General features: G+C 51.1%; 1 protein-coding gene across 8 annotated transcripts in view; it reads left to right on the forward strand.

The window, feature by feature from the left end:
* Positions 1 to 18,205, forward strand: part of SH3BP4 (SH3 domain binding protein 4) — a 104,336-nt gene extending 86,131 nt beyond the window's left edge. For 6 of the 8 annotated variants that reach the window (XM_055291052.1, XM_055291050.2, XM_063645769.1 and 3 more), the window contains 3 exons: positions 4,056 to 6,415; positions 15,120 to 15,308; positions 16,147 to 18,205. In XM_055291052.1, coding sequence (XP_055147027.1) covers positions 4,056 to 6,415; positions 15,120 to 15,308; positions 16,147 to 16,371 — 2,774 coding nt within the window. In that variant the 3' untranslated portion in view covers positions 16,372 to 18,205. Of the gene's footprint in view, positions 1 to 4,055; positions 6,416 to 6,988; positions 7,128 to 9,293; positions 9,812 to 15,119; positions 15,309 to 16,146 lie in introns of those variants that run through there. The other 2 variants (XM_055291054.2, XM_055291053.2) reach the window with 2 other exon arrangements.
* Positions 18,206 to 19,578: the final 1,373 nt, after the last annotated feature.

Here is a 19,578-nt window from a genome sequence, read left to right on the forward strand (position 1 = left end):
CTAAGGCAGGAGAATCACTTGAAATCAGGAGGCAGAGGTTGCAGTGAGCTGAGATCACGCCACTGCACTCTGAGACTCTGTCTAAATAATAATAATAATAATGACAGTGCTCTGTTATCCCTAAAAGAATCCCAGATTTAGAGGAGGAAGACAAACAAGACAGCCTCGAATGTGAGGAGGAGCACAGCCTCGAACATGAAGGGGAGGGTGTTTTGAGAATCTGAGGTGGACAGAACCATGAGATCTCTGGCCTTGCCCGGAGATCCTGGGGAATCTACCTCTGAGGCGCCACATGTGACCCAGGCAGCGTGCTAGCCAGAAGCTTCACGCACATCCTGGTGATAGACAGACTTCAAGGTGGGAATTTATTTCAGCCGAAATATCTGCCATGAAACCTTCTGCTCTGATGAGTGTTTTGCCTGCAGAAGAACGTAGGCAGAGGGATGGGAAATGTATTATTCAGTACATTGAACTTCCTAACACCCAGGGAGATTTTTTGTATTAAAATCAAGGTGGTTGTGAATCTGGGTAACACACCTCAGAATTCATTAAGATAGAATTCGATAGGGATTCTCTGGCATTTGATGGGATGGAAGCCCTTCCCCAGTGTCCCCAGCTGCTTGGTGGCAGTTGACTGATGGAGGGCCTCATCTAGAAGGGGGAATCACACAACAGTCCACCTCCCTAGGGTTCTGGAAAGGAAGAGTGGGGTGATTTCCCTTGGCGAAGCCTGATCCCTTGATAAAATCTGTGACCACTTCTCTTCCAAGGAGAGTGCTGGGAATTTTAAGTGAAACCGTTCTTATTCTTCAGTTGGATAAAACTGAGTGATAATTCTCATTGATACATTCTAGGCTATGCACAAAGCATTCTTGATTGCTTTGGTTTCTTAATTTTGAAAGTACTATAAGGGAATTATTCTGAGGGAACATAATAAGGACATAACCTTTGAGGGATTCTAGCAAGATTTTGATGGCCGGCAAGCTCTATTTAATTTTCATTTAGTTTTCATCTTTATGTGACATTTCCAGTAGATTGTATCAAGGAGATAAAATGGTTTATATTTCTGGAGATCATGACTAGCAAAACAGAAATGAGGGAGAAGAGCTTCTGTATCCTCTGGCCTCAGCCTGACCCACATCACTTCTTCCCACCTCTCCATCAAAGCCATTTTCTTTCACAGGTTTTGGTTCACTCCCATCTCATATTAAATAATTTGTCGGTTTTATGATTTTTTTAGAGCACAAGGGCACAGCCAGGGGGAATTCAGACATTGCTTTCACCAACACCAGGATCCAGTAGCATAGATTATGGCTTCTCTGTGTCGTTTACACACGCACGGTGATCATTCATTCCACAAATACTCATTGAGTCCCTGCTACGTGCCAGGCCTTGTACGAGGCCCAGGGATACAACAGCAAACAAAACAGGCTCTAATGGTGCTGATTCCCTAATGGGGAGATGGAGGCTCCCCCTGCAAAAGAAACACACACACACACACACACACATATATTTCATATATATATATAATATATATGTATATATATATGAGATATGTAGAGAAGGAAAAATTCTTAGTTCTTTGCCTGGGCCCCTATAACAAAAGACATTAATAAGAGAAAAGCATGCAAACTTACTTAATATATGTTCTATGTATATTACAGATATATTATTTCTTCATAAGGAAATGAAGACTTAAAGAAGTAATTAAACCTGAGGGGTTTGATGAGGTGTGGAGAGTCCTGGAAGAATGTGATGGGACAAGAAAAAAGCATGAGCAAGTGTCATGAGCAGGAGGACAGCAAGGCCTGGGCATTGCAGATTCCCTGTGTCCTTGGAGATAGGATGCTCTGTCCCCCACATATAGGGAGGGCCCCTCCCTCTTGAGGGTCTATGACCTGCTTCAGGGGGCGGGCAGGGAGTCCTTCCTGCACCTGCAGTTTCTCAAATTCTTCCAGCTTAAAATATGCATGGTGCTATATTTTGGGGTAGCATGTTCTGAACCCCATCAGGTACATGATGTAGTGGTTGGTGGTAAGAGCTATGGAAGAAGATAACATTGGGGCCAGGAGATGTCTATTTCACATAACATCCTCTGCGTCCTCAAGTTGGGTCAAGCAATATTATGATAAGTGCCTTATCTACGTCTTTGCATTTTGTCCTCTCCAAAGCTCATTGAGGAAATACACTTTTTGTCCACCATGAGTGGAGTCTTAGGCTCTGGAGATCACACAGTTTCTAAGGGCTCCATTCAAGTCTGGGTTTAGTGATCCCAGAGCGGGGTTCTCTGAGACACCCAGATAGACGGCCTGCTGTAATTTCACAGGAGGGGGTAGGTGGGGCTTCAAGGCCCAGGGATGCTCCCAGCTAAGGGCATCTCTGTAACCCAGTTGATGTAAATGAATAGAAACTGTCTACCTGATTTCCTGATACTTTCCCAAGGAAGTGTGATTATTTCCTTTCAAAGGAAAAGGAAACTGGCAGGTGATTTTCTGGGGTGGGCAATTTGATAGAATACGATGACTGTGGACTTCATCACATTAGAAAGATGTAGGTTTAGTTCAACTAAAAATGGATTCCTCTCTTTGGTCATTTGCTTTGGCAACTTAAAAAAAAAAAAAAGAAAAGAAAAGTTTCCTTTCTTTCTTTCAGTTGTTTATTACAGAAAGCCAGAATGTGAGCAGACTCCGTTAAGTGAGGCAGTTTGGGAGGTGGGGGCGGGGAGTCCTGGGGAGAAGTATATATGCTTATTTTCTTCAGAAAGAATGTTCTCCATCTTCTAAATATACCTTCTCATGTATGACAGGGAGAGAAAACTCTTGGATATTTAATGATATCCATTATTTTTCAAAGCACACCACTTGTTTAGCTGACTTATTTTTGCTGTTTCAATTGCCGTCTACATTTGGTAACATGCAGAGTTTAATGGCAGGAGCCATAAATTAACTTGATTCACTTTTTAAAGGGTTGGAATTTTTCAGACTGCTTCAACACTTGTTCAGTGATAGTATGAGCTATGACTAGGCATAATCTCTCATTTTCAGGGTATGTAGACAGTCTGCTTTCATGTTGTGATTTTCAGTGATAATTTAAAAGAGGTTGGGCCGGGCGCAGTGGCTCACACCTGTAATCCCAGCATTTTGGGAGGCTGAGGCGGGAGGATCACTTGAGGTCAGGAGTTTGAGACCAGCTGGTCAACATGGTGAAACCCCATTTCTACTAAAGATACAAAAATTAGCCAGGCGTGGTGGCACACACCTGTAATCTCAGCTACTTTGGTGGCTGAGGCAGGAGAATTGCTTGAATCTGAGCGGTCGAGGTTGCAGTGAGCTGAGATCATGTCAATACACGCCAGCCTGGGTGGCAGAGCGAGACACTGTCTCATAAATAAATAAATAAATAAATAAATAAATAAAATAAGAATAAAAGAGGTTGGAAGGAACTGACTTCAGAATTCTTACTTTATCTGAGGAAACAGTTTGGTGAGGAACAGGTTGAGCTTGGAAATTGAAGAAGCAGGTTGAGGGAACCTTTCCATCCAGAGGCAGAGCTGGGAATCAGCTCATACATGTCATTGTGGGAGTTTTGGGAAGCTGTTCATTTCCAGTCCCTGGTCGCATGCAGTGGTCACCTAACTCATCATGTCACCGTGTTTTCTAAGTTAATCACACTCAGTTTCTCTTCGTATCTAGTAGCAGTTCTTTTAAGAAGAACTTTAACATTGCCCAAAATGAGATGTTTAGGGCGTAGGGCATGTTAAATATTCCGTTGCACTGATTTGCCTTTCTGTGAGTGATGGAGAGGCTCCTCTGGTCTTTCTGCCGGGCATAGGCTGTCGATTTCTAAAGTGACCAAGTAGCAATGGTACTCTCAGGAACCAGTTCGTTCGCCAGGTAAATTACTTACCGAATTTCACTTTGGTTTGTTTCTGTTGGTGACTTGCCTGGGTTATTGTCCACCTGTCTGTTTTACCAGCTTCCTCTCTCCTTTGGGAAGCTCTCTGGACGCCCCTCCGGCCTTGCCCTCACCATCTGTTTTCTTTGTGTTTTGCACAGTGCCTTCTCCCAGTGCCTTGCTAGTAGACAACCCTACACCTTTCGGAAATGCTAAGGAAGTGATTGCGATCAAGGACTATTGCCCCACCAACTTCACCACATTGAAGTTCTCCAAGGGCGACCATCTCTACGTCTTGGACACATCTGGTGGTGAGTGGTGGTACGCACACAACACCACCGAAATGGGCTACATCCCCTCCTCCTACGTGCAGCCCTTGAACTACCGGAACTCAACACTGAGTGACAGCGGTATGATTGACAATCTTCCAGACAGCCCAGACGAGGTAGCCAAGGAGCTGGAGCTGCTCGGGGGATGGACAGATGACAAAAAAGTACCAGGCAGAACGTACAGTAATAACCCTTTCTGGAATGGGGTCCAGACCAACCCGTTTCTGAATGGGAACGTGCCCGTCGTGCCCAGCCTGGATGAGCTGAATCCCAAAAGTACTGTGGATTTGCTCCTTTTTGACACGGGCACATCCTCCTTCACTGAATCCAGCTCAGCCACCACGAATAGCACTGGCAACATCTTCGATGAGCTTCCAGTCACAAACGGACTCCACGCAGAACCGCCGGTCAGGCGGGACAACCTCTTCTTCAGAAGCAAGCGCTCCTACAGTCTCTCGGAACTCTCCGTTCTCCAAGCCAATTCCGACACTCCCACGTCGTCGAGTTTCTTCACCGGCTTGAAATCACCTGCCCCCGAGCAATTTCAGAGCCGGGAGGATTTTCGAACTGCCTGGCTAAACCACCGGAAGCTGGCCCGATCTTGCCATGACCTGGACTTGCTTGGCCAAAGCCCTGGTTGGGGCCAGACCCAAGCCGTGGAGACAAACATCGTGTGCAAGCTGGATAGCTCCGGGGGTGCTGTCCAGCTTCCTGACACCAGCATCAGCATCCACGTGCCCGAGGGCCACGTCGCCCCTGGGGAGACCCAGCAGATCTCCATGAAAGCCCTGTTGGACCCCCCGCTGGAGCTCAACAGTGACAGGTGCTGCAGCATCAGCCCTGTGCTGGAGGTCAAGCTGAGCAACCTGGAAGTGAAAACCTCTATCATCTTGGAGATGAAAGTGTCAGCCGAGATAAAAAATGACCTTTTTAGCAAAAGCACAGTGGGCCTCCAGTGCCTGAGGAGCGACTCAAAGGAAGGGCCATATGTCTCCGTCCCGCTCAACTGCAGCTGTGGGGACACGGTCCAGGCACAGCTGCACAACCTGGAGCCCTGTATGTACGTGGCTGTCATTGCCCACGGACCAAGCATCCTCTACCCTTCCACCGTGTGGGACTTCATCCATAAAAAAGTCACAGTGGGTCTCTACGGCCCTAAACACATCCACCCATCCTTCAAGACGGTAGTGACCATTTTTGGGCATGACTGTGCCCCAAAGACGCTCCTGGTCAGCGAGGTCACACGCCAGGCACCCAACCCTGCCCCGGTGGCCCTGCAGCTGTGGGGGAAGCACCAATTCGTTTTGTCCAGGCCCCAGGATCTCAAGGTCTGTATGTTTTCCAATATGACGAATTACGAGGTCAAAGCCAGCGAGCAGGCCAAGGTGGTGCGAGGATTCCAGCTGAAGCTGGGCAAGGTGAGCCGCCTGATCTTCCCCATCACCTCCCAGAACCCCAACGAGCTCTCTGACTTCACGCTGCGGGTTCAGGTGAAGGACGACCAGGAGGCCATCCTCACCCAGTTTTGTGTCCAGACTCCTCAGCCACCCCCTAAAAGTGCCATCAAGCCTTCCGGGCAAAGGAGGTTTCTCAAGAAGAACGAAGTTGGGAAGATCATCCTGTCCCCGTTTGCCACCACGACAAAGTACCCGACTTTCCAGGACCGCCCGGTGTCCAGCCTCAAGTTTGGTAAGTTGCTGAAGACCGTGGTGCGGCAGAACAAGAACCACTACCTGCTAGAGTACAAGAAGGGCGACGGGATCGCCCTGCTCAGCGAGGAGCGGGTCAGGCTCCGGGGCCAGCTGTGGACCAAGGAGTGGTACATCGGCTACTACCAGGGCAGGGTGGGCCTCGTGCATGCCAAGAACGTGCTGGTGGTCGGCAGGGCCCGGCCCAGCCTGTGCTCTGGCCCCGAGCTGAGCACCTCGGTGCTGCTGGAGCAGATCCTGCGGCCCTGCAAGTTCCTCACCTACATCTATGCCTCCGTGAGGACCCTGCTCATGGAGAACATCAGCAGCTGGCGCTCCTTCGCCGATGCCCTGGGCTACGTGAACCTGCCGCTCACCTTTTTCTGCCGGGCGGAGCTGGATAGTGAGCCTGAGCGGGTGGCGTCCGTCCTGGAAAAGCTGAAGGAGGACTGTAACAACACTGAGAACAAAGAACGGAAGTCCTTCCAGAAGGAGCTTGTGATGGTGAGTGCTCAGCAGGTGCCTGGGCGTTCAGGGCTGCGGCTCAGCAAAGCCTTTCCGCCTTCCCAGTGCACGTGGGCATGGGCCGTGGTGTCGTAAGTCACCAGGACAGTGTCTGTGGCTGATGTCCCGCTGCCTGAGATAGGTGCGGCTCAGCACAGCCTTCCCAATATGCGTGGGCGTGGGCCGTGGTGTTGTAAGTCACCAGGACGGTGTCTGTGGCTGATGTCCCGCTGCCTGGGATATACGTGAGGGGCTTGAACTGTGCATCTGGAGATAGGGGTTTACGGGGGATCCTGGGGGGCCCCAGACAACGCAAGGACCCTGCAAAGAAGAGCATTCCAGTCACTTTTCCCACCGAATCTGTGAGCTCCAAGAGGGTCCCAGAATGGACCCGGTGGGGGTGGGGGCAGAAGGAGGCTTGTGCTCTCGCCACTTCAGTTTAGATCTCTTGGTGGCAGATCTGTGGTCCATTAGATTCCCAACAGGGTCTCTGACTCCAGAGTCTCAAGAACCGCTGCCCCAAAGCCTGTGTTCATTGTAATGTGAGTTTTTCTCGCCTTTGCTTCCTTGAAGCTTCCAAGATCTCTGTATTGTTTTCACTTCCCCCTCTGTGTTGGTTTGAGTTGGGGTGAGGACAGCATTTGTTTTGCCAGCACAACCGTGAACTGGAATCCAAAGAAATAAAAGGGGGAAGTAAGCATCAGACTGTGGGTTACGCCCTGGCCCACGAGCCAACTGGGGAGCATTTGCTCAACGCTTTCTTAGCACCGCTCCCCGCAGGCAGCCCCACCATCAGCAGAGCTGGGTCCTGGCGGTTACCTTGGCTAGGCTTAGCCATACCCGTGTCCTGGCATCTCTAGGGGTGTTTGTGGTGGAGAGTCCCTGTGGACTTCTCCCTGTGATAGAACAGAGTCCACCCCCATCCTCCGGAGAGGGGCGCATCGCTGGTGTTCATTCCTGTGGGAAAACCCTGTGACCTTGGCGTGTGCCGCTCTTCCTCGTTCCTCTGAGCCCGCAGGCTTTCTTGCGTCCTAGCTTCTGAGAGGTGCAGTTCTCGGTGCCCTGCCTTTCTGCCACCTCCCTGGCTCCCCTGGAATGAGCCCTGTTTGTCTGGGAGAGCCCGGAGTGTCCTGTAGACACAGGTGTGCAGGCAAGCATCACACGTTGCACGTACCCGGCTCGGCTGCCCATGTTGAGCCAGGAGACAGAAGGGACGCAGCCCGGGAGGAGTGGGGCAGGAGTCGGGTGAGACCCTCTCTGGGTGGCCTGCAGTTGTGTGCAGTGCCAGAAGCATGGAGCCACGAGATTGCCCAGGGGAGGGAGATGGAACTGGAAGCGGCCGTCAAGGGGGCCACCTTGGCAACCAGGAAGTCACTGCATTTGGGTGGGGAGGAAGCGAACAAACGCAGCAGGGAAGCCTCCAGGCCCCCATGTGGGGTCACCTGCAGGGAGGGGATGGCCTGTGTCCCTCCCATCAGCCATCACCCATGTGTGATTCAGAGCACACCTCCTGGCTCTCCAGTGAAATAACTTTCCAGAACCTGGTGCCTGGCAGTGGCCTGGTCTCCTCACGGGTGCACCCAGCACAGTGGCAGACAAAGCGCCTCCATCCTGTGAGAGCCTTTGTGCGGGCGGCCCCGAGACCACAGCCATGGCCGTGCGTGCTGTCGTGGAACCTGACAGCGTTGGTGAGCCCAGGACACTCACCTGGACGTTGCACCAGAGGTGGAAAAATGACACAACCAGGAGTACCACACCAGCTGTGGAAAATCACCATCAAGGAGGTGGCTTTTACACTCATTTCCTGCTTTTTTATCTTTTTCCAAAAGACGTAAATGATCAAACTCTTTCAATTCAGTTGGTGAGCATCTCTGGGAGGGGATTTTTTGGTGGGCCTCCCTGTCCGCTCCAGGGAGGGGTGTGTCCTCTGTGCCCGAGTCCTTCCTCTACCCAGAGAGAAGGAAGTGAAACTTGCCCTTGGCCAGGTCGGCTCCCTGAGGCAAGGTTAGATTTTGTGGTGATAAAGTGAAACTGGTTTTGCAGTGTCCCCACCCGCCCCCCACACCTGTGTCAGTCATCATCTTGGACAAACTTATAGAAACCGCAGACGGATTTCTCCCAGGGCGTTTATTAGGAGACCCTGAAAACTGGCTGTTCTATTCTGCTTGTCATCACAGGGCTGCCATGATTTCTGCAGCCTCTGCCACCACTTTACCTGCCCCTCCCAGAGAGTCACAGCCAGGCCACCCCCTGCCTCTCATTTTTAGCATAGCTTTCGGTGTCCTTGTTCTGATGCCTTGGGTTGGAAATAGTGTTTAAATGACGTGGAAAGTGTGAGAGTTTGAGACAGTCAGTGTGCAGGGAGATGGGAAGGAAAAAGGAATCAAATGAGACCTGGGTTGTTCCTCTCTCCACTGCCTTTAGAACGGGGTCAGCCCCTGTCCCTGCCCCTGCCCCACAAAGTCCTGTAAGATCTGGCCCTACCCATCCCACCCTGGGGGGCCACCGTGCTCCGTGCACCCCCTGCCCTGAACACACCCAGCTCGCCCGGCCTCCAGCCCCTGCAGATGCTATGCTGTTCATCTTCCTGGGGCTCCCTTTCCCAGACCTCCTCATCTCCCTCAGCTGGCGGCTCAAATGCTGTCTCTCCAGGACGTCCTTCTCTGCAGCCCCGTTCACTCCATCGTCCTCTGTCTCCATGGCATTTCTTGAATCAGAAGCAGTTTGTTTTGGCCAGGCATGGAACCAGGCAGGTTCGCACCTGTAATACCAGCACTTTGGGAGGCTGAGACAGGAGGATTGCTTGAGCCCGGGAATTCAAGACCAGCCTGAGCAACATAGTGAGGCTTCATCTCTCCAATTTTTTTTTTTAAATTAGCCAGGTGTGTTGGTGCGCACCTATAGTCCCAGCTACTTGGGAGGCTGAGGTGGGAGGATTGCTTGAGCCCAGGAGGTCGAGGCTGCAGTGAGCTATGATCGCAGCACTGCACTCCAGCCTGGACAACAGAGTGAAACCCTGTCTTGAAGATAAAGGAAGAGAAGAAAAGAAACAAGTTTGTTTATGTTCTTGTGCACTTGTTTCTCATTATTACTCTAACTGAACATAGGTCCCATGAGAGGAAGGGCCCTGGCACATAAGAAACACTGAGGTGCTAGATGGATAAGTGATGAATGGATGGATGAGTGAATGAGTGATGAATGAATGAATGAATGAGTGATGAATGAATGAATGAATGCAGGCCTTGGGCTGGGCTAAGAATCCAAGCTGGAGGCATTCTCACGTGGCCATACCATGCCTCTGTTCTGTGGTTCCATTTCTTCTTTCCATTCTTTTGCGCCTGTTTTTGATAGAGCCCGTGCGTGAGGCATCCCAGTGCCTCTGCCTGCCCCTTCCCAGCAGCATGGCTGTGGCTGCACTCAGAACACCCCTCTGTCCTGGCCACCTCTCTCCCACCAGAGCCTCTGTCCATGATGGTGTCAGCTGAAGGTTTGTGCATTTGGAAAGGAGAGCCTCATTCCTCATAAAGGGTTGCAGCCTGCGGGTGGCTATTCTGACAGGTTGGGAAGCAGAGCCTCCTGCCAGAAGCCAAAAACAGAGACTTCAAGGGAGGGGCAAAGGCAGCAAAAATTTATGGATATTGGTGGCCAAATATACATATTCAATAAGCCGTAGGGGGATACATGAATATTTATGAAAGGAGAAACGTGCACATTCACATTTAAGCCTTGTGCTCCTTCGTGGGTCCCATGTACAGAAAATGGTGGCGGTGGCATGATTCCAGGGTAGGGTTTTCTTTCAGCCCCCTGAGGTGTCAGACGGGAAGCAGGGGACACGAAACCCTCGCTGTGCGTCCTCTGTAGACTGGCCAGAAACACTGTGTGGTCAGTGGGCTCCTGTCAGGCAAAGAGGAGGGGCGGCGTCTGGCAGTGGTGGAGGCCTTTGAAAGGGAACCCAGCTTTTTAAGAATCAGAAATCTTATCATTCAACAGCGCCCTTTTGATGCAAGAGACTATTCACAATTCTCGGGATACTGTCAGCACTCGGCACGTGGTCTCTGTTATCGTGGTGGGGAAGGAAGGGGAGTCGGCTGGAGATGGCCGTGAGCAGTGGCCATCAGCCATGGGGGCAGAAGCAGCCCACGGTGGCCTCAGGCCCAGGGAGAGCTTCCTAAGGGGCCAGAATGAGCTGTCACAACTGGTCCTGGATCCACCATAAGAAGGAAGCCGTGGGGTGTGGTGACCTGGAGCCATCGGTGATGGCTGTAGCGGGGGCGTTTTGGTCAGGTTGCGGGAGGTAGGGAAATAGGCGTGTCAGGCGCTGTGGAGAAGTTTCTATGAGAAAGAAAGAGAAGGAGTTGCTGTGGGATGCAAAGCAAGGGAGGGTGGTCGTTTTAGGAGTGGAGTGGGGGCCGGAATAAACCCAAAGAGACTTGAAAACTAACAGAAATAAGGAAGCTAGCAAGTGCATGGGGCGCGTTGGGGCGGGAAAGAATGGTGTGGAGGGACTCTCTTTGAATTGGGAGAAGACCCACTTTAACCTCCAGAAGAGGAGGAGTTGATGGACAGTGTGCATTGGATGGGGTCCTGAGGGAGTCCTCCCAGGCAGCCCCAAAGCCAGAGCCTGTGGCTGTTAACGTGGGAGAGGGAAGGAGGCCGGGCCCATTGTCCAGGTGCCGTATGCAGAAGGCTTCCCCTCCAGTTTTGGGACATGTTGGGAAGGAAGCAGGATGGAATAAACATGCAGCAAAAAAACCTAAATTGTATTTCTTTGTACTTTATAAGAATATTTCCCCCCCGCCCCTTTTTTGAGACAAGATCTGGCTCTGTCTCCTAGGCGGGGGTGCAGTGGTGTGATCACAGCTCACTGCAGCCTCGAACTCCTGGGCTCAAGCAGTCCTCCCACCTCAGCCTCCCAAGTAGCTGGGACTACAGGCAGGTGCCACCACACCCAGCTAATTTTTTTTTTTTTTTTTTGTCTGTAGTAGAGACAAGGTTTGATTGTGTTGCCCAGACTGGTGTGGAACTCATTGAGCTCAAGTGATCCTCCCACCTCAGCCTCCCAAAATGCTGATATTATAGGGGTGAGCCACCATGGCTGGACCAGAATATCTCTTGAAGCAAGTTGCCAAACTTTGGCCCCCGGGCCTGCTATTCCTGTCAATGGCGTTTTGTTGGAACTCGGCCACACTCATTCCCATATGCATTGTCTGTGGCTTTCAGGCCTCGTGTGTCCCACAAAGCCAAAAATACTATCTGTCCCTTTATAAAGTTCAGTCACCCTGACTGAAATCATGGTGTGCTCACTTTAACAAAATTCCAGCTGAAACCAGGGTAGTGCATCAGTCCGTCGAGTGTTTCCTGGTGTACCTGTATGCCCATAAAAAGAGGAAGCTGCAAGGATCAGGTTCATAGCGCTAGGGCCTCCTGCTGTGAAATTTTTCTATTGCTAAGAATTGGTGGGCACCCAAAATTTGCCCTTTAAAAATATGCATCAATTATGCCTCGTTGATGGTGTGGGTGGTTTGTAACAAACTAAACCAGGGCTGGGCTCAGTAAAAGTTGTGTAAGTGAGTGAGGGAGAGATGCCTTCATTCTTGGTGTTGGAAGTGCCGACCTCTCCATTCATCCAGGATCCATGGAAATGGGACCTTGGCTGCCCCTGGATGGAGTCCAGGCGCTCTCCTTCCCAGGGGCCAGAGAACACCTGTGTTTCCCAGGACCTTGGGGACCTGTGCCCAGTTCCCCTGGGGAGAGAGCGGTTTTGGTCACTCGTGCCAGGAACGATTCGAGTCAGAAGCAGGTGACTTTGACATGTTCTGTTACCTAGAAAACGAGGCCGCTTTGGAACCAGGCAGCTGTGCACACAGCCAGATGAGCTTGGTGTGTGCTGAGTAGCCATGAAAGAGCTGAGTTGGGGACATTGAGTGACTTCGTGTCAAACCCTGTGGTGGTCCCACACACCTTCCCAGGACCGCAGACGAGGCTCCCCCCACAGCAAGAAAATTAGGATCTGACAGCCTACCAGCTTCCTGCACACCCTCCTGACACGTGAATACACACCTGTGTGCTTTTATCTTCTGAAACAAATCTAGTCAACAGTTAATTTGTAAAAACAATTTATTTTGAATATATCCAAATTCAAATTGAAACAGACCTTCTTCTGAAATATATAAATAGTTGATATGAAGCATAATCCAGACCGGTATTACATTCGGTTCAATTCCCAATGCCATGTGGGGCTCACGGAATTGGGAAGGCCGCTGGCCGAGTGCTGAGAAGTTTGCATATTTGCTTCCACGCCTGTCACTTCCAGCTGTGGGACCCGGGACAAGCCTGGGGTCTGCAGGCTTCCCGTGCTTATCTGTAGAACAGATGCCTTGCGGCCCACACAGCAGGGAGGAGCTGGGGTTGGGTACCCGGAGGCAGCTCTGGCTCTGGCATTTCTAGGTGTGAAACCCACTTCCCCTCTCTCAGCTTCTTCTGTAAAGTGGGTTGAACTCAGCCTCTGCTTCATGGGGGGCTCTGGGGAGTGGAGGAGCCCAGTGTCTGGCTCGCAGCAAGCCCTGGGTTTCTAGTAGCTTCTACAAAAACAGAAACAGCCACCAGGTCCTCAAACCCCCTTCTGGCCAGCCTCGTTGGTAGCCGGCTGTCAGCCTCTCATATCTAGGGAGGCATCAGAATGATCTGTCGCTCCTGGTTCTTTCTAAATTGCATGGATTGAGATGCTGGGGGCCCACCTAGAAGGATCGTGAGTCACCTACTCTTGCTAATGCATGCCACACGTCGCCAAAAAGGTCACCTTTTTGTATTGTTAGACTCCCCCCAAGTAAACATAAAGTGTACATTAGAATGCTCAGTCTGAAACAGCTGGGCCCACTTTGAAGTAAGCAGCGCAGCCGACTGCATGAGCACTAGCAAGACGACCCTGCTGTCGGCACAAAATAGTCGGCCAAGGAGCGCTGGCACCAGCGGTGTGGTTGGCGGGGGTGGGGGGTTGTTTGTTTTTTAGCACACTTTGGAGTCCTCAAATGACAACCTCAGGTGCTGAAACACAGCGTAGAGAGAAAGAACGCCAGGCCTGGTGACTTTCCCCTCCTCTTAGCAACTCGCCTGTCCAAGGCCTCACGGGAGCGTCAGAAACCGTCTCTGGGCTGCCTCGGGCCGCTGTGCCCTGGAAGCCAAGCCTTTCCCTTTGCTGGATGAGAGAAAGCTTTAAGGGTGGGGGTGAGCTGTGCCTTCTGTGGCAGAGGAGACTCAGACAAGAATCAGACCCAGCGTGCGGCTCTCCTGCCTTCCTGGTGACGTCATCCTGACTGGCTCAGAGCCGCACGCTAACCATGTGTGGCCTCATTTATAATTAGGATGGCGCCAAAGTCGCTTGCATGACACCCAGTGGCAGTCATGTGACTTGGCACAGTGTACAGGACTAGCAGGCCTGCTGGCTTGTGCTAGCCAATTTGATTTGTTTCTTTAAACCAGAAGTGTGAGTTTGACCCCAGCCTGGAGTCCCCCAGATATATTAGGCTGTTGAGCCATATGTTCAATGCCTGTCCCATCCAGCCCCGGTTTTTAGGTCGGAATTGAGTCCCAAGGCGGCCACGTGGTTGTTCCAGCCTCAGCTGGGACTTCACTGTCCCAGCAGGGCTGTCTGTCCTGTTACCTCCCCTCTGGACTTCCTCTGTGGTTAGTAATCCCTGTCCTAAAGACACAGTAGAAAGTTCTCGCAGCTTTGACATGGGAGCAGTCCCACCGATTGTGGAAACTGTTTTCTCATGTTGCACAGTCCTGGGGGAGGTCTGTGGATCTCCTGGTCACCGTGGTTCTTGGTGGTACACCCTGTGTCTCTGCCCCGGGCCTCTTCTGTTCTCTGTCTTCTTCTCCCTGGGTGGTCCCTGTCTGAGTCCCCCAGCCTTCGTCCCTTCTGCCCGCCGTGCTCTCTAACTGGCCAGTGTCAGCACCGCATGCTCAGCAGGTCCGGCTCACCCTCCGTCCGTCTCGGCCTCAGGCTATGGTGTCTATTTGGTGAAATGCATTCGTTTCTTTCGGGTGTCCGCAGAGAGTGGGAGTGGTGACAACTATAATCCATATTCACCCTGTCTGTTAGCTTCCTGGGGCTGCCAAGACAAATGACCACAAACCAAGGGGCTTCATACAACAGACACTTGTCCTCTCACCATTCAGGAGGCCAGGGGTCCCAGAGTGGCCTCCGTCTGGAAGCGGTGGGGGAGAAGGTGTTGCAGGCCTGCCTCTCCTAGGCCCTGCTGACTCAGCCCTCCTTCTATTCCTTGGCTTGTGGCCGCATCTGTCCGGTCTCTGCCTCCGCCTTCACGCAGCCTTCTTCCCTCTGCCTCTCTGTCTGCTTTCTCTTATGAAGACGCCAGTCGTTGGTGACTTCCCCTAATCCAGAAGGACCTCATCTTAATTCTATCTGCAAAGACCCCAGTTTCAAGTAAGGTCACGTTCTGAGGTTCTGGGTGGATGTGGGCTTTGGAGGGAGACACTGGTGAACCTGGCACGCTGTGCACATCATCTCTTCTCTCCCGTGAGTCCTGGCAGTGATCGATTTCAGGGGACATTTGGTAGGCCAGGGAACGTGGAGAATAGAGAGCCCATGGCCATTCGTGCGCCATCTGCTGGAATTCTGCGGGGAGCAGAGCCTGCCCCACTCCCTACACTGTCTCACGCTGTGCCTCTTCCTCTGCAGGCCCTACTGAAGATGGACTGCCAGGGCCTGGTGGTCAGACTCATCCAGGACTTTGTGCTCCTGACCACGGCCGTAGAGGTGGCCCAGCGCTGGCGGGAGCTGGCTGAGAAGCTGGCCAAGGTCTCCAAGCAGCAGATGGACGCCTACGAGTCTCCCCACCGGGACAGGAACGGGGTTGTGGACAGCGAGGTGAGCAGCAGCTGAGCTTCGAGCTCGCCGAGCCGCTCTGTCCCTGGGCTCCTTGGACCCATGCAGTGCAGCCGCAAAACGTCTGCCTCACGGCATTTCTGTGAAGGCGCGACAGGTGGAAATGTGCACGCATGTGCCCAGCCCTGGGTGCGCCTCACTGAGTGGGAGCCGTCCTCTGGATTGGTTGTCATAAGCCCTGGCTTTAGGATGTCAAGGCTGTTCCACACGACATGGGAAGGACAAACAGAACGGCCTGTCCCTTGCTCATTTTGATCTTAAATTACCATCCGTAGGATTGAATAATGCAATAACGCATACACAGAGGCCTTTGTGAGCCGCTCTGGACTGGAGTGATACCTGGTATGTTACATAACTTGGGCCAAAGCCGGTGTGGCCGGGCTCCTGCTCAGAGGGCCTTTGTGTCCTCGCATGTTTGTGGAGGGCGCCCTAGTAAGCTTCCTGGAAGACGGTTCAGGCATGCAAGATCCAGGAAGCAGGAAGTCCCAAGGACAAAGCTGTCTTTTATGAATGGGATGAATTTCCAAACAAATGGCACAGAGAGAAAGTGCCATCAGGATTGCAAGAAAAGAGAAATCCTTTCTGTTTATTCATTTGTTGTGCACCTACTCTTGTGCAAAGCCCTGCTTTTCCCTCTGGAATGTGCTGACCGTGGCCCTGAGATGGTTCCACTGTTTCTTCTGTGGGCTTGTCTCACTCGCGAAAGAATGTCCCAAAGTGACTGCAGAAGCTGCACCAAGTAATAGGAACAAATCTCGTTCTGTCTCCTAATCTTTCTTCCTCTCTCCCTCCTTTTGTTTTTTACGACTCCACCTCCCAGGCCATGTGGAAGCCTGCGTATGACTTCTTACTCACCTGGAGCCATCAGATCGGGGACAGCTACCGGGATGTCATCCAGGAGCTGCACCTGGGCCTGGACAAGATGAAAAACCCCATCACCAAGCGCTGGAAGCACCTCACTGGGACTCTGATCTTGGTGAACTCCCTGGACATTCTGAGAGCAGCCGCCTTCAGCCCTGCGGACCAGGATGACTTCGTGATTTGAATGGGTCCCCTCCCCTCCTGCTCCTCTGGAGTGCAAGCCCTCTTGTGCCCTGGGTGCCCTGCTGTCACCACAGAGCTGAAGAGGGAGGAAGGGGCGGCTGCTCAGACAGATTTAGGGCCCGCCAGCTAGGCCTACACCCATCATGCGCCACCCTCCTCCATCGAGGGAGAGGCCTGAAGGGACTGCCTACTGCAGGTCATTGCCAATCACATAGCTTTCTATTTGTTAAGTATAAATTTAAATTTAAAATCACTTTTTTAACGAATGGGGGGAAGGGACCTATGAGAAAGGTAGTATCTAATTTTTTTATGGACCATAAAGGCTTAAAAGAAAACTTACTAGGGGCACAGGCTGTTGAGGTTTTTATGTTGTTATAGACCTTTTTAAATTATGTTAGAGATGTATATAGGTATTTAAAGGTCACTGGGGGCATTTCTGATTCCCGGCCACACTTTGCATTTCAACACTCAGTCCGGAAAGACACTCGTTCAGTTGTTGGACCTCTTTCACTCCCTACGTGTAAGAAGGTGAATCACGTGGGAAAAAGTGGCTTTTCAGTAAACGGGGACAGCTCACTCTTTCTGAGAAGGCCCCAGGTCCTGCTCCCTCCTGGAATTTGATTGTCTTCCGTGCTTTGCCTCACTGGTAGTAAATGACCATCCACAGACTATGTGAATCTTTGGTGAGCTTTAGTGGGCAGAGTGAAGTCCCACATTAGCATTTAGGTGCCCTGAGCTGTTTCCGCCAATAGATCAGAAAGCAGCCGTGAGTTGACAGTCTTCAGGGCCCCTGCCAGTGTGCAATTAGTCATTGACGAGAACAATGCTATTTGAGAGCGAGGTGGTCCCTGCTGCTACGAGGCCATTGTACTGTTTTTTCCTTGGGGTCAAAGCAGTGCTTCCCATAGAGTTTGCTGCCTCTTCTGTGGACAGGAAGAAAACTTCACGACTGAATCAGAGCCTTGGTGGCCACCGACTCTCGTGCTTATTGCAGATGCTGCGGTTGGTCTCACAAGCAACGCCTTATGCTGATGTGCGGAGGTGCCAGCTGCCATTTGCCAAACTCCGCATTTCATTCCCTCTAAGGCTTAACCCCTCTTCCTTCCTGGTGTACCTGTGTCTCCTCGGAAAGAAGTAATAGTTTAGATGAAACCATTTTTTGTACAATGTAAAGATCATCTGAGCAAGATGAGCATTTTGTAAAAATGAAAATGTGTCTCACATAAAATCAGGAACTTGGCACAGTGTTGCATTAATAACTTTAGGGTGCAGACATGCTGTGTGAATCTCACAATGCGTCGTAGATGTCACGTGTTGGAAGGGAGCAGGAGGAAGGACTGATAATGGCAAATCAGTAGAGTGAGGTGATCCTCAGCAACGTGCCAGGACACATCCTGTGTGCCTGCAGTTGTCAGGGACCATTTGGGATCCCGAATCTCATTCTCTAAAACTGCTTTCTTGAAACATGTTACTTCCGTAGTATAATCAATGTATACTCCCTTACTGGCCTGACACGTATAGCTGCTTATTCAGATACTGAAGACCAACAGACTGAAAAAAAGAACAAACACTAGCTATTTTATGCTGCAAGAACCAGGACACACAATTCGCCAGTCATCCCACCATATAACCTTCGATTGTGCTTCTCAACTCCACCCCTAATTTCTCCCAGAGACCATCTATCACCTTTTCCCCAAAGAAGAAACAAAACCAGTTGCACCTTAAACCATGGATATTTTTTCCTCAGGGGCTTTAAATAGTTTCCTATGCAACGTGTCTTGTAGCACAAATAAAATTCTACAAAAGTTGCAGTAAATTTTATTTGGATATTTTAACCTGTTAAGTGTGTGTGTGTTTTCTGTACCCAACCAGACTTTAAATAAAACAAAAATGAAACCTAATGTAAGTATTTATACATAGACCAATGGCTGCCTCCCCAAAATAGTCACCCCTAGATGACAGTATGACAGCTGGTGTGGCAGGTGTCTATTTTCTTGCTATTCATTTAATTTGCTCTTGAAACACGAGTCACTCAGTCACCACTAACCAAATGGGAATTGGTGTGACACCAGGCACCCAAAGGAAAGCACATCGATGACTTGCTTTTTTCTGGGTCCCGTGAATTGGCAACCCCAGTCCCGCAATAGAAAGTTTAGGATGGAGTCATTTCTGTGTGTCAGGCGTCAGCCTTGAAGTGCTGATTGCAGCAAACAAGGGCGGACCGTGCTTTAGGAAGACCGTGTTGTGGGGGAGAATGGAGTGAAGGACTCCTAATGGAGACCAACTCCACCTGGAGGTAGGGGGAGGAATGGGGCTTATGGAAATCTTTCTTGGGAACATGACTGATGCAAGCCTTGAAGGCTGAGTGGGAGCCAGCCAGACCACCAACAGTCCAGACCTGGGGACCAGTGTGTCGGCAGCGTTGACAACACAGGGTACGTGGGGCAAGGAGAGGCTAAACCCTCCAGGTGGCTGGGACTTGTGGAGTGAGCACAAGCCCTCTGTTACCTGGACGCTTTCCACCGCTTGTACCTGTGTTAATTCCATCCTGCATCACCTACCAGCTGGGTCCTCACACCCATTTGCAGTTGAGGACAGGGCTCAATGTGGTCCCATAATTTACACAGCCAATAAGAGAGGCAGGGACCTTAACTCAGGACTGCCGTAACGAAGTGCCCTGCATGGCTTAGGACAACAGAAATGTGTGCTGTCACAGTTTTTGAGGCCAGATGTCTGAAATCAAGGTATCACATGGTCGCTTGTTCCCCGTGTCTGTGACTAAATCTCTCTCTAAGGACACCAGTCATAGGATTTAGAGCCCACCCTAATCCATTAAGACCTCATCTTAACTTGATCACACCTAGGATGACCCTGCTTCTAAGTAGGGTCACATTCGCAGCAGGGTTTAGGACTTGGACACGTCTTTTTGAGAGGCACAATTGACCCACCACCCTGCTCCATGCCTGGCCCTTTAGGCGTAGCCTGCTTGGGAAGAACGGTGCACGAATCAGGTTTAATCTATCTTGGTGCCCTCCGCCCAACACAAAGCAAAGCCAGGGTGGAGGAAGGCAATTCTTAAAGGGAGAAAGCTCTTCTGATGGATTGCCATGTTCCGCCAAGACCCATCCTCTTCCTGAACCAGCGATTGGGCTGTCTTTCCCCATCTCCCTTGCAGTCAGGTGCAGTCCAGCTGGGGGATGGGAACCAA

This window comes from Symphalangus syndactylus, chromosome 8 (genome assembly GCF_028878055.3).
Source record: "Symphalangus syndactylus isolate Jambi chromosome 8, NHGRI_mSymSyn1-v2.1_pri, whole genome shotgun sequence".
NCBI lineage: Eukaryota > Metazoa > Chordata > Mammalia > Primates > Hylobatidae > Symphalangus > Symphalangus syndactylus.